Below are 15214 nucleotides of genomic sequence, written 5' to 3' on the forward strand. Positions count from 1 at the left end.
TTAATACATTTTTAAGATCATTGTGGATGAAATTTTAGACCTATACAGGACTAAATGCTACGTTTTTTGTTTTGTTTTTTGAATATCCAAGTTGGAATAGATTTTCACTTGCCCTAAGAAAAAAAATTACTATAATTTAATACATTTAATAATGCAATAATAATAATTTAATAATTAAAAATATAGGTGTGGTTAGTATCCTCAGCAGTAAATAAATGAAAAACTTTTAGACAAATGCTACTGTAAGGATGGTAATGGTATTGTTAACAGAGTTAAAATGCTATTTTTTTAAATAGAAAGTTTTATTGAGATTGGGATTGTTGATGATTGTTGATGAACAGCACTCTGGAGTATATCAATACACGCAAGCCAAGTGCCGTGGGTCACAGCGATCAGTCAATGCAGAAGTATAAATTAGCCTTTAAAGTCTGCGGATGATTTACTCTTCTGCAGCCATTTTGCAGCCAAATGGTCTCTGGTCAAGTAAGATGATGGACCCATTTTTAAACCTTACTAAATTGACGGTGTGATTACAAACTGCCCTAGAGATGCCTTGAGACCGCATATTGTCCATTACATTAAATTTATTAATTACTTTGAAATATTTGTTTACAGAAGTAGCAAGAAATGCACTGTTTAAAATATTATTTACAGAAAAAACAAGAGTCATTTTACTTAGAAGAGTTACTGCTTATTTTCTACATTTAATATGAAAAGCACTAAAAATTATTTATTTTGTATCCAAAAGTGCAAGCTAGTTATTTTCATGTTTTTAAAAGACAAAAAGACTGCTCGTTTTAGGCAATGTGTGTTTTAATATCAGTTGTTGTTCAGTAAATATTCACAGAAAGTAGATTTGAGTGCGAGTTTCCTTCTATTATTTTAAAATCAAGTAATGTACCCTTCATTCAAAAATTTCAACTTGTAATATGAGAGCATATTTACTCTACAAAACTTGTCAGCACAGGCAAAAAAATCTACATATATATAAGAATAAAATAATCATTCATTAACCATGATCGAGTTAAAATGTTCAAGTAATGAAGATTTTGATTTTAGGCCAAATCGCTCAACCCTAATACTTAGTTTCTTCATTAAAAAAGTTAATTTGATAAATTTATGAAAATTATCTATATGTGGCCACTTTAATAAAATAGTTCACTCATGAATGAAAACTTTTATAGACTTACCATTAACTCAAAGACAGGAAAGCACTTGAGGGTGAGTAGATTTTCATTTAGGAGTTAACTGTCCCTTTAAAAGGGGCCATATGCGACCTAAACAAAAAATAAACTCAAACAAGATTCTGAAAAGAGAAGGTAGTTTTGAAGATTTTAATTATTTGTAAGAATTTTAGGCTTCAAAAAGATCAAAAAGCACATCCTTTGTGCAATTCCTATGTGTTTTGTTTCCTTAAAGTGAGTATAGGGGCTGTGTTGTCCCCACCTCTGCTTGGGAAGATCCAGGCCTGGTGCCTGTGGCTCTGAGAAACCCCCTACAGAGTTATATACGGCCACAGACAGAGGGCAACTCGCACCCCTGCCCTCACTGTATACACTGAAGCTCAGCCACGTTCACAAGAACTTGTATAGATGTCCCGGGTGGGGGCAGGGAAGATGGGGGAGGGTTAGAGAAAAAAGCCGTTCGTGGACAGGATTAGAAGTTTGTATTGATAAACGAAAAAAATTATATTAGATAGAGAAATAAGACAAGAAGAGTCAAGCATAGAGAGAGGGCTGACTGCGCAGTTCGGGTATAAATAGCAACACCCGCCACTTTGCATGTCAGCTGTGTGGCACCATGGCAACGCCATGGCGATGAAAGGCATGCGGACATGCCACAGAGCCCTTGGGAACCGCTGCACTGAAACGACGAGCCTATGTGTGCTGGTTCAGGAGGATTTGTGCAAGTGTATGTTTGGGTTTTACATGAATATTCCGCTTGAGGAGTCATTAGAGTACGGTCAGAAAACACTGACACAGTGCCCCGCTGAACCGGAACGCTCTGTAGATCCTATTGCCTCAGAGGGAGCATTTACAGATAAAGGCTAAACTAAGCTAGAGTTTACCTGGTAGTTTGGATGGTGGAGGAAGTAGTCTGGACATCCAGCTAAGGCCATACTCAGTCACCGCAACTGAAGGGAGTTGTCGCATGTACCTAAAAAAAAAAAAAAAAAGCCAGAGATAATATTGAGAATGATTTCTTGAAACTCAATTTTGATCAATAGTAAAATTAATATGAAACAGTATAAGGCCTGATCCCAATTCTACCCCTTAGCCCTTCCCCTTACCCCAACTCTCTTTAGCTTGAAGGTGTAAGGCTAAGGCCCAGTTTACACTAAAGGCTATGCTACGGCGCTGACGCACAGTCCTACGCCGTGGCTGTCGCTGACTACACCTCTCAAAAAATGTAACTACACATTGCAATGACGCATAGTACAAGCTCTGTGATTGGTTGGCTTGGTAGCGCTGACGAGTCTGGGCGGGACCGAGAGCCGCGCGAGCCCAATGGAGAGATTGTTTAAAAGTGTGGAGTCACGCGAAAGAGCTCCTGATGAAAAGTTTTGTTTTGTGTTTACCTCATAGTTAAAGTTGTTGCACGTCCGCCGGTTCCTGCCTCTAAATGAGTGAGTTTGAGCCACTTGTACATCCCGGAAGCGTTCAAAACAAAACACAGGCGAAGAAACTCGACACAGAGACACATTAACACCTCACCGAAAAACTAGCGTTTTGGAAGTGTTGATGCAGACCAACAGAGACAGCGCACAGAAGTATAAATGCACAGCTATGCGCGCTGCATGCGCCGTTGGTTACGCCGGTGACTTGACGCAGAAGTATAAACCAGGCTTAAGGGCGTACTCACACTATGCTTTCCGGACTGTGCCCAGGCCTGTTTCCCAGATCCTTTGAGAAGTGCGAACGCTCGGAATCGGGCTCAGGTACGGTACAGTTGGCCGGCCCTGGTCCGGTTGGAAAAGGTGTGTCAAAACGTGGTTCACTTGGGCTCAGGCATGGTCCGCTTGTAGTGTGAGTGCAAAGCGCGCCTAAGCCCGAAACTGCAGACGAGACGTGACTATTGCCGGGCTGTTTCATATGGTTTTATAATTATTCTTACTGTTTAATGAACACAAGCTGTGTTAGATTATTAAAGACACAAACCCCTCACAGCTGCACCTTCAGCAAACCTCCTAATTCCTGCAGCACAAGGACTCTATTATTGTTTATGAGCGTCAAAAGTGGCTGATCTGTTTGGCGAAATATTTGACTGCATGTCACCGCATCCCAAGTGACTTAAACGATATAACTAAAGAAATCTCCACTGTGCTGAGCGAAATCGCAGAGTGGAGAACAGCGCATCATCTATGACGCAAGCGTGCCCAAGCCCAGATGCAATGTGAGTGCGGGCTGGACAAGCATGCTTTGGCCCGGTTCAAGGCAACTGTACATAGTGTGAGTACGCCCTAATATGTTTTAGTCTTTAAATGCATAACTTTTGCTACGGTTATGCTTTCCATCCACACTACCCCAGAGTTTTCAAGCCCTGAAAACAGAGCATTTTGGAAATGCTGAGGAGGGGGGTTTTGCTAAGAAATGCTGCTGCTGCGTCTCAGTGTAGATGGGAAAAATGGAGACATCTGAAAATGGAGGCGTGGATGCAGACATTCTAATTGGGGCTTTTTTTCGATATTAAGTACACAAAGTTCAGTCATGCATCCCTTCTTTGTAAGTTCAGACTTCACAAGTTTGATATGGAAAACAAACTCCCGAGGACACGTTGAGTAAATCTTTCAAAGGGAACAGTGTACTCTAAAATGTCATTCACATTACAATGGCTACGCTGTTTCACTATCTTAACAATAAATTGAAAAGATGATATGAGGAACTGCCTGTTTTCACTTTTATTTTAACCTAACAGACACCAAAAATGTTAAGGCATCATGTAGCAACATAATTATATGACCGTCATCTTCACTGTATGCATATTTATAACAAAACAGAGCTATAACATAACTGCGTCCTTTCATTTTCTTTTAAAAATACGAAACATACCCTCTCTTTTGTTAATATCAGTTTTATAAATATTTTGTTAAATAGGAAATATAAATAGTTATAATTGTTAATAGTTATAATACACGTGGTACATTAATTAACATATTAACTCAGCTTTGAGCTCAGCCAAAACACATTTCCTGGGAACAAGTAATAGATTAAACAGACCAAAGAGTCATTAGATAGAGACAAGACGAATAAAATATCAAATTTAACAACTATAGTGAGATGAGATCCAGCAGTAGAGATTCTTGATGACTTGTCTGACTTGCGCTGCTCTCATCTGAGGAGGTGTGCTCAAAGCACTCGCTGACTGCCTGAAGCTCTGACGTCCACATACGCTGCAGTGCATGCCACAGTGTGTGTGGTAAAGTGATGTGCGTTTTTAGCAGTATAGAGTGGACAGAGATCTTTTCAAAAATTCTAGATGAAATTCCAGCGTGAACATGAATTGTTTTTATTCTAAAATGCCATTTAAAACCTGCAACATATTAGTGTAAACAGGACCCAAGTTAAAGGGCTAGATAGCCCTTGAAACAGAGATTCTTCAGGACCACACTCGAACCCAACAGGTACGAAAATGTTCCAGAATAAACCATCTACAACGGCAGCATGGCTTCACGCGGAAGTCAGGGAAGAACAAACTAGTATTTTTTTTGTCATTATTATGAATTTTACATCAAACAAGCATGTTTCAATACATTTATAACCGCGTTCGTGTTTTACTGTCATGCTTTAAAAAATCTATTTAAAATAACATTAAAATTCACTATCTATAATCCATAATATTAACACTTATTTAGTCCCACAACATACTTTCACATCTTTCACTGGAATACCCTGTCAGAAAAGACTAGTGGCTGGGAATGGGCTTTCTACAGTGCCTGGTATAATGTTAATGTTGTTTTCATGTATTACACAGATGAAAATGCCACGGTGTAAATTCACAATATAGTGACAAGCTTATTGGCACATTATATCATTATGATAACATGATATCATTGCCATCAGTGATTTCCTGAAGATAAGTACCAAAAAAATAAAACAACTGGGATAACTACAGCAGTCGCCATCGACAACCTGAAATAAAGTAAAAGATCGCGATGACATATGATGGCGTGTGTTGTAGTGATATCCCATTTCTTAGGGGTAAAATTTGAAGCCCTTTGCTTTCACAATCTGTTTCAAGAGCCAAGGGGAAGGGTTAGGGGTAAAAAAAAACAAAAAAAAAAAAACCTGAATTGGGATTGGGCCTAAAAAGACTGAATGACAGCGGATGCTTTTATTTACAGTTTGTATTAAAGCTTAATGTTAGGTCACAATGAAAGTATTGGCAAATATTTTTTTCTGTATTTCAACCATTTGCATGAAATTAATAATCAAGATTGTATTTAATAGAAATTCTAGGCAAGACTTCAATCCATTTTTCTATTTGAGCAGTGTGGATGGGATCTGGACATTTGATTATAATATATTACTGCAAAAAGGAATTTCCAAATTCTTTTTACTCCAGAGCAAAAAAACTGTGATGGCTGATGAATAAATCAGGGCATTGATTCACATTCAGTCTCTTTTATGTTGAATGTGCTCGAGTTGTTGGCTGCAGTTCACTTAGCTAACATCCAGTTGAATGGCTAATAACTTATTTTCTGAATAATACATACAGGGCCTGTTTACAACTGGTCACTTAATGTGTGTTCTCGGGTTGCATCTAATTTGTGAAAACAGTGCTATTTATATTTGACCACATAAATGTGTCTCTATTAAGTGGATATAAATCCTATCTTCAAAGTGCAACATGCTAATTTAACTAGGCTTTGTCAACTGAAGTGTCCGATACAAAATTTAATTTAGAGAACGGTAAGCTAAGTCTTGTTCAGAAAAACACATTTTTTAATTTGCAGGCTACTCTCTCTGTACACTTTGTATTTTCTAGAAAAAAAGCTCAGTGTTTAATCTAGGCTCCATATTACTATTAGAAACATAATTTTTGTCATACAAATACAATACTCTTCCAAAAACAAACGTCCTATCTTTGTAAACGCAAGAAATGCTATATTTTAATTTCCTATTCATTTAGAGCGAAAAAATTTGGGATGTTTGTTTTATTACATTTTTTGGTTTCAATTTGATCCATTCATGTCAACAATGGAATGAAAAAATAAGGCATACTAACTTCTTATGCTCATTTTTCCTAACTTTTTAAGCTCATTTAAGACTAAATTTGTTTTGTTTAAAAGAAAACCCAGCAAGATTGACATGTTCAGATAATAATAATAATAATAATAATAATAATAATAATAATAATAATATGTCTATCTGTCTGTTAAAACACACACCCAAAACCCAGAGTGTCCACTTTCGCTCCTCTTCAAATAGAGTTTACCGAATGCGCTTGGGAAACAGCGTCTATTTATCACTATGGAGCTTATCTGAGAGTCACGCACCACTACATGAACTGGCGCTTCTAATGGCAAGGAAGGAAATTCAATCATTTTTATATTCATTCCAAAGTGTTTTCATGCCTAAATAAAATGAAAGCACAGAACAGATTCACATTTAGGAGCAAGGGGTGTCCCCTTGTGGTTTGGCGGTATAGGTCGCATATAGGGAGGATCACCTTTTTATTGTTTACTGCCACCTTTCATAGAAAGATTAAAAATATGAAAAATACAGGAAAATTCCTTTAAGGGATGATAACGGGATAGAATTGTAAAATCCCGTGAACAACAGAAGTCGCTGCATCCTAGCACTATTAGCATATTATTAGCATGTTATTGCACATTAGTGCTGATATATCTATGTAACATAGCCTATAACATACTCTCACAGGTTTATTTTTCATATTTTGGGAGGAGTAAAAATCCGATCAGTAAAATATGACCAGGTGTAGACAGTGCATTTTGCACTACGCCACTGCAGACCCATATTCAATTCTTGTAATAAAATGTAGCATTCTAGCTGCATAAACTCAAACAATGGGTTTACAATGCAAATGATGTAAGGTAGCATGTTCATAGTTTTTTTAAATGTTGTAAATGACCGTGATACTCATATGAGCAGTTTGGGACTGTAATTCTTAGTTCATTGCAGAACTTTGACAGCCAGCTGGTTAGACACAGCATGCTACACGACAGAATCTACTACTTAAAGTAGCACTTTGCCATTTCAAACTGATCTCGATGGAACTTAGAGATGGGGGGGCTGTGCTGGGGTGGGGCTTAAAAAGTGAGCAGGATCAACTGACTGGGAAAGAATGAAAGAAAGTCCAAAAAAAGAGAGAGAAAACGAGTAGACTGAGACAGTGTTTTGATTTCCATCCCAGAACATTTTGATCCAACATGCTTGGAAGCACCAAAGCGCTTTCTGACAGGGTACTTTAGCACTGCATGAAAATCCAAACTGAGGAATGGTGAGCCCAAAAGTGTGGTGCTAAAAGCTGGACCCAGGGCTCAACCTTGGAGCAGCTGAACAGCATGAGCACGGCACCAAAACATCAAATTAACATCCAGCACTGAAAGACCGTTCAGGCCCGCTACGCATCAATGACCAAGCTCATTACACTGACAGAGAAGAAAAGCGACACACATTCGCACACATACACACCCAGATTCTGGCTGATGATTGAGACCACACTCTTAGGTTGTCTCTATTAGGCCGGCAAAGGTGGTTCAAATGCAAGAAGTTTAAGTACATTTTTAGAAACGTTTTATCAAAAAGCTTCGCAGACTGAAAACAACATGCGCTTGGCTTTCAACAATAATTCAACAATAAAGTAATTTGTTAACTCATTTGTTGCCAATTTTTTTATGATTTCATGCATGTATCCTTGTTAATGGTGTGCTATAAGAAGATCTTTTTTCATTTATTTTTGATTATTTTTCAAGAAAATTGTATTTGAATACGCAACAATTTAGTGACCGGTAGGCAAATGTGTAGTAAAATTTTAATAGGAAGAGAATATTTAGCATTCTAATTTAAAACAACTGCTTTTAAAATTTCAATTCATATATATATATATATATATATATATATATATATATATATATATATATAAACACATTTATTATGTTTAAAATTAGACAGCTATTTACTATGAACTTCCTGAAAATTATCTAGCATATAATTTCATAAAAATAAAACAAACAGAATGAATCTATTTGTCTTAACGTGATGAAACACACACTAGTTTACCCAACAGACTATTATGCCAAAAAGACGAATAAAAGTCAATAATTAAAGTAAATACTGGTGTAAATAAATACTGACATCAGACAGAAATAGTCAGACAGCTTAGTAACAAGTAAAGCTGCTGATTCTGTTTGTGGATTTGTTAAAATATCCTGATGAGCTGAGACTTTGAAAGATTTATTGAGTTTTCAGTTGAGTTCATAATCCATGTCCACACATACACAAGTTTTAACTAACGATTATTTTAATAATCGATTAATCTGTTGATTATTTTTTCGAATAATTGGATTTAAAAAAACAAAAAAGTATTAATTTTCAACCCTTTATTCAAAAAAGCTCATCCCTGCGCTGTTACAATAATAGTAATAATTTAATAATAAAATAAAAACTAGTTTTGTCCTGTTTTCAATCCAAATATCTAAAGGTTTTTAAATTAAGATAGACACTAGACACATGAAATAGCATAAGAAATCACTTAACCTCAAAATTAAGTGATTGTTTGCTTAAAACAAGCAAAATTATTTGCCAATGGGGTAAGAAAATTATCTTAAGATATAATCTCAAACAAGTTTTCAGCAACACTCATGCCATTTTTCTATTCTGGTCTTGATGTAAGATTTTTTAAATATTTGAACTGGAAATGAGACAAAATTACGAAGCAAGACGCAGAAAGTTTTCTGCAGTGCAGCTATACATGTCAACAGATGGAAAAACGAATGAACCAAAAAAGGCAAGTGAATAAAACATGTGTTTAACTCTAAAAGATTCTATCTGGCCCGGGAGTCCGTTTTTTTAGAACATTTACCCTTAAATGTTTCTGTGACGACGCATCATGTTTGTCACGTGACACACGGCAGCCACAACAGCGAAGTATGACAGATGCATCCCCTTTATTTAGTTTTTTTCTGTTTTAATTCAACATATTCACATGCTTGCTCATCCTGTCATCATCTACCTGATATTCCAATTCAAAGTAGCATGTGAGTGATTGTGACCAATAATGTGAGATGGACATCGCCATGTTTACTTGCGGCCGCTTTCTCATTCATAAAAAGCTGAACACGCAGAGAAGCGTATTCAAGTTTATAGTTACTTTTACTATGTGTAACGTGTATCTGATATGAATAAAACACATCGGCAAATTATATTTGAATGGATTGCTAGACTTCCTTAGGTGTTTTATAAACTCAATCTATTGTTTTATTAGTACTTGTGTGTATTTACATATCTAAAACATAAATTAGGTATTAGACAGTTAAAACCCTGCACAATTGTGATAATATGACACGTCTTTCAGCGGGGTTAAGTTGGTTTGGTTTTCGAAAAAAAAAAGTTTTTAAAAAAATAGAAGCACTTTTCGACAGCCCCTTACTGAGAGCTCTGCTCAGCTCGAGGTCTCCCGGCTAAACGCATATTATGACTGCTTAAATGGAGCAGTGCTCATAATATCAAGCGAAAAAAAAAAAGACAGCTGCGAAACATAACATGCTTTGTCTTTTTGTAGGAAACAGTTTAGATCTTTTTAGGGTAAGAGATTTTTGAGTTAATACCGTATATCACTAAATGTGTCAGGAAAACCGAAAACAAAACCAACGTAACCCTGCAGTCTTTCTCTGGCTCAGCGCCAGACACAAACACCAGCACCAGGGACTTTACGGTTCTCACCTCAAAATGGAACAAAAGTAGGATTCTGTAGTGATTTTTCCGCATCATCCCTGTCTTTGAGGCGAGGAATTCTGTATCAGTGCGTGAGAGAAGGAGAGAGGCAGTGTTCAGTCCACTTTGCACTGAGCTAAAGTTTTCTTTTTTTTAATCAAACGTCTCCGTGTCGCACAACACAACGAATCGATTATGAAATCCGTTGCCAACGCTTTTAGTAAACGATTTTTATTGATTTAATCGATTCTTTGTTGCAGCCCTAAAATGTTTTACGTAAATTTTCTGAAAACACAGCCCCTGGCACGTTTAAAAATCTTCAACCTGACAAGAATTTTCAAAAATGTATGTTTCAGTGACCTGATACTGCGTTTTTGTGTAGAAAAAAGCTAGAAAAACCCCATGTCTGTGTTGACAGCAGGGCGTAAGGTTGTGACTGAATTTGGTTGTAGTTTTGTGGTTTTCTTCAGTGATTCTGATTTTTAAAAGCAGGAATATTAATTTCAGTTCACTCAGCATTTTAACTCTGCTCTAGTGTTATTTAAACATTTTGTAGGAGTGGGACCAGTGCAAGAAATTAATTTTACTTTGAGGATTTTGCTGTGTGTCAAATTGTGCATCAAAAAAATGCTACTTTAAAGCAAATATCTTGGTTAAATGTTATGTTTAGATTGAGTAAATATGAAAGAAAAACTTATTAAATAAGACTAATAACTGTGATTTATTAATTTAACACATTTTATTTCCTATGATTTATGTACTTACAAGGTATTTGCACACCGTCAACTATAGTTGCCGCTTGAACTTTTGACAAAGTATACAAAAACATTATAGATCTCTTGAAAGATTTACTTTATTTGGATGAATCTGAGACCTTCATAATTTTTTTTTTTATAAATTTGTTAACAAAAAAATAAATGAAACATTTTTAGTAACATGAAAATTGCCTTTTTTTTGGAAAGGCCTGTCTCGCTTTTTATCCTTAAATTAGGGGTAGGAAGTTGAAAGCCTTATGTGACAAAGTAAATCAATTCCCATATTTTTTTCTTGAAATCTTCTTTTGATTATTTGCTTGCATGTCATTGAGAACTTAAACATGGATAACATGTAGAAATTTACTTTTAAATGGAAAATGGCAACTATGAACTTCAGAAACTGTAGCTGTGGACTTAAACAGGTTAATGCCAAATATTGACGAAACTTGTAAAATCGCCATAGTTAAAGGATTTAAAGTGCCATGAACCCCCCCGTCTTAGCAGGGTGTTTTTACACCGCTAGTTTGAAAAAAGTCAGAAAAGTAGATGAGTCCAGCTTTGTTTAAGTGAGTGTCGAGTGGCGAAAGAGGGAAGGGTTTGCATGAAAAGGGGAGTTTTAGTATGTGCACAAGCTGATTTTCAGAGGCAACACAAAGATGGAGGGGAGATAGACAATGACTATGTTTACATGGACATCAGTAATTATTTGCCTTAACTTAAATAATTTTCTTCATATTTTCATCTAATTTTGAGTGTTTCATTCTTGATTTGTCGACTTTAACTGCAGTTTGGCACTTTCATTTTCATATAGGAACATTTTATGCATCCCCCCCATGACAACCGAGATATTGGATGCGAGAAACTGCTGGAAGGGTGTTGTTTTAATGGAATTTTTGATACCGCTTTCTTTATGAGAGAAAAAACCTTCCGTATTTCTTAGTAATTTAGATGTAGTGTTAGATAGGCGTGTTTGTATAAACTATCCTGACACAAAATGCGGCGAAAATCCTACACGACGGTAATAGTAAGGTGTTTACATGTTTATATTTGGAAAGCAGCATTTACAGCGGGTCTTTCAGTCCATAATATTGTAGTGATTTTAACATACTGTAAACTTAGTAACTTAACCATTTTGACTAAGGTATGTCTTTAAAAACTGAAAGAGTACTGCTGACAATACTAACTAACTATGCCATCTGTATAAACATAAACAAACAACACTGATCACACACTTAGCACATCCGCAGAGACAGGGCAATCAACACAAACTGGAACAGTGTCTTTTTTTTTTTAAGAAGAAGATTAGCGGCAAATCCGGATTTCACGATTTCCAGATGCTAAAAGCTCTCGGGTTAAAAAAATGTTCCTCAAAAACATATTTTTGTTCCATGTTAGCAGACTACTGTAATCCACACATGTGGGTCCAAACACCAGCTGCACTCCCATTGCCGGAAAATAGAAACAAAACCTTCATTTCGGCACATTTATAATCTTCAAACAATTCTTCTACTTCCACTAGTTTTAATTACGATTGGCAACAAAACATAGCGTCTCTGCTGTCTGAACATCGTAACAGGTAAAAACAGTCTTCCAAGCTATTACGCATATTAATGAAGTTGCACCTCGTTTAAAATAGAGCCAGCTGATTGGTTCGAACCAAGTCCTTCTCTTGAATTAATGATGAAAACTCAAAAACATCACATTGTACCCACCGGTACAGACATCCAGTCTCCATGCTGGAATTTACACAAGGATCTAATTGCCATGATGTAGCATCTAAACTTTTTTTCAAACCGGAAGAATGAATTTGAAAGAAAAACACAAAAACAACTAATTTTCACTTTTTTTTTGGAAATTATATGTGTCCTAATATTTTTTTTTTTAGTGGCATGGACAAACTCATGAATGGTAACAACTGAATAAATGTGTTTTGGTGTTTCGTGACCCTTTAAAGCTTGTGCAAAGTCCAGATGCATGACAAATGGACTTTCTGTAACTGCCTCTGTGCTTTTTAAGTTCACCAGGTTTCATTCTTGGCATCATCTGGTGATTTAAAGAATGAAGAGAGACAGAGGCCTAAACTTGATGTTGAAATCCACTGCACACAAGAAAAAGCAAGACTTTCCAAGTTCAAGTGGTTCCAGTTCATTTATCTTCACCTCCCATAGTTTTGAGAGCTGATTGACAGAGGCTCTATTGTTTTGGTTACGTAATCCAACCTGTTATTGTCAAGATATCAGACACTATATAAAGCTGCCACATACCGATATGGTCCACCAATGTTTTGGGTAGCGCTCTGCACAAGAGCTGACAAGAACCGTTGTGTATAGAGCAAAGCACAAGCAGACAGCACGATGAGAAACATACACAAAGCTGGGGGGAATCTCGTTGTTTAGAGACGGGTGAATTGCTTGGTGTACAACACGTCTTATCAGTGAAGCAAATTAAGTGGTTCAATAGATCCCACCACTGCCTCTCATGTCTAGTGAGGAATTTCAAGGCCTAGATGACTGTTCCAGGAGTGTCCTGTCCTCACCCTCCTTTTAGTCCATACATAAACACAGGTCAAGTGCCCCTCTTTCCATCATAATAGAGAAGAGTTGCGCCATTCTTTCTGGAACGCTCAATTAGATTAACAAGACAACCACTCAGTTTGAAATCTACTTTATTTTTTCCATGAAGAGTTACCAAACAACATTATTTGATAGGAAGCCTGAAGAAAAAGAATGGTCATTATGGATATTGCCCTTTGCAAGGTCAACCAGGTCAAACGAATCCAAGATAAAGACAAGATAACATTCCAATCTAAAGGCAAGCAAGCACTGCCTCGTCGAGGTCTTCTTTACATCATAGTCAAACATTACAGCAGGGCTAATCAATATGATGGTGTAAAAAGTGGTATGCATGTGTAGAATTCAATGACTTCAATATCCATGAGGATGATGATGCCTTAAAGAAATGCTCAAGGCTTTTAAGCTCTGTTCACAGTATTGTATCTGTCCATTATGGAAAGCTAAATGAGTGACAGGTGGAACTTATTCTTAAATTTCTTGTTTATTCATATTTTTGCTTACATTTTCATGTAAAAAAAGTTAAAAGAAAAACATTAAAAACTCAAAACATTTGTTTTAAATGCTATTGTTAGAGTTGATGTAGAGTAGGTAGAACTGGGTGATTAATTAAAATGAAATCACAATTGAGCATGGCTAAAATGGTCATGGACATCTTGTAAGGGGAGCACAGTGTGATGAGTAGTAAAATCTCCTACGGCTGCTTTCACAGAAACTCCAAACACCCCAAGAAACATAAAGAAACCTAGAAAATACCCATAGTGGTTGGGTAACAATGACATTTCTGAAACAATGACACAAATCATAAAAACAAAGCTTCTTGATTTTGGTCTCTTATCAAGACAAGATCTGAAACGGTAGGAATTAAGCAAAAGGAAGGTTGTATTACTCTTATTTTTATCCACGACTTATTCTCTCTCTCTCTCTCTCTCTCTCTCTCTCTCTCTCTCTCACTCACACCTATGTGCATATGTTTTTTATGCGCAATTTCAAAATTTGTGCATATCTTGGCATTTCCATTAATGGATTTTTTATGCGCATGAAAATAGGTGGATGGAAACGTAGCTAATGTGATTAATGACTAGAATAATCTCACATAAGGATTTATTCCAAAATGTATTTAAGTGAGTTTGGAGTAAAACTTTCATTATGTGTGTTAAATTGGCAAGGGTCGTTAGATTATTTTGATGGTATGATACCCTTGGTAAAAAAAAACTAGGTTTTGACGATATTGTGATTACTGCTCTAAAATATGCTCTTTGTAAATGTCAGGGTAAAAATCTAAAATCTTCTTTCCCTTAAATCACAATATATTTTACTTTAAGAAACATTAACTATTTTGGAACAGTAAACATGTCAGACTAAATAATACAAATGCATTATTGACTTTTGCTGTCTTCAATATAGTCTCAAACACACAGATTACTTTACAACTTAAAATTACATGTTTGGATATATTTTCTGTTGAAGATACTGTTGTCCTAAAAAATAAATAAATAAATAAATAAATAAAAAATGTTTAAAAAAAAATAAAAAATAAAAATTACTCATACCTTAGGAACTGTATAGCAAAAAAATTGGGCTGTTTTAAAACCTTGACTTTTCCAAACCGCGGAATACCTTGATAACGTTTATTGTCCCATGCCTAGTGGTAAATTCACTAGTGGTACATTTTTTTCTTTTTTTAAATATTTCACAAATTATGTTTAGCAGAGCAAGGAAGTTTTCACAGTATGTTTAATAATATTTTTTCTTCAGGAGAAAGTCTTGTTTGTTTCATTTTGGCTGGAATAAAAGCCATTTTTAAGCTTTTTTAAATTTATTTTTATTTTTTTGATAGTCTACAGAACAAACCATCTTTATACAATAACTTGCCTAATAAATTTAACCTGCCTAGTAAACCTAATTAAGCCTTTAAATGTCAGTTTATGCTGTATAGAAGTGTTATAAAAAATATCTAGTCAAATATTATTTACTGTCATCAGGGCAAAGA

General features: G+C 35.9%; 1 protein-coding gene across 14 annotated transcripts in view; it reads right to left on the bottom strand.

The window, feature by feature from the left end:
• Window positions 1–15214, bottom strand: part of grb10a (growth factor receptor-bound protein 10a) — a 117516-nt gene that overhangs the window by 93144 nt on the left and 9158 nt on the right. For 9 of the 14 annotated variants that reach the window (XR_015515877.1, XR_015515876.1, XR_015515882.1 and 6 more), the window contains exon 2: window positions 2069–2157. The exons of 4 other annotated variants lie outside the window; for them this stretch is intronic. Coding sequence is in view for 1 of the 10 variants with exons in the window: in NM_001004287.2 (NP_001004287.1) it covers window positions 2069–2119 (51 nt within the window). In the remaining 9 variants the exon portion in view is untranslated. Of the gene's footprint in view, window positions 1–2038; window positions 2158–15214 lie in introns of all 14 variants that reach the window. One more of the 14 variants, XM_087294359.1, reaches the window with a different exon arrangement.

Source organism: Danio rerio, chromosome 19 (genome assembly GCF_052040795.2).
Source record: "Danio rerio strain M-AB ecotype USA chromosome 19, GRCz13ab, whole genome shotgun sequence".
Taxonomy (NCBI): Eukaryota; Metazoa; Chordata; class Actinopteri; order Cypriniformes; family Danionidae; genus Danio; species Danio rerio.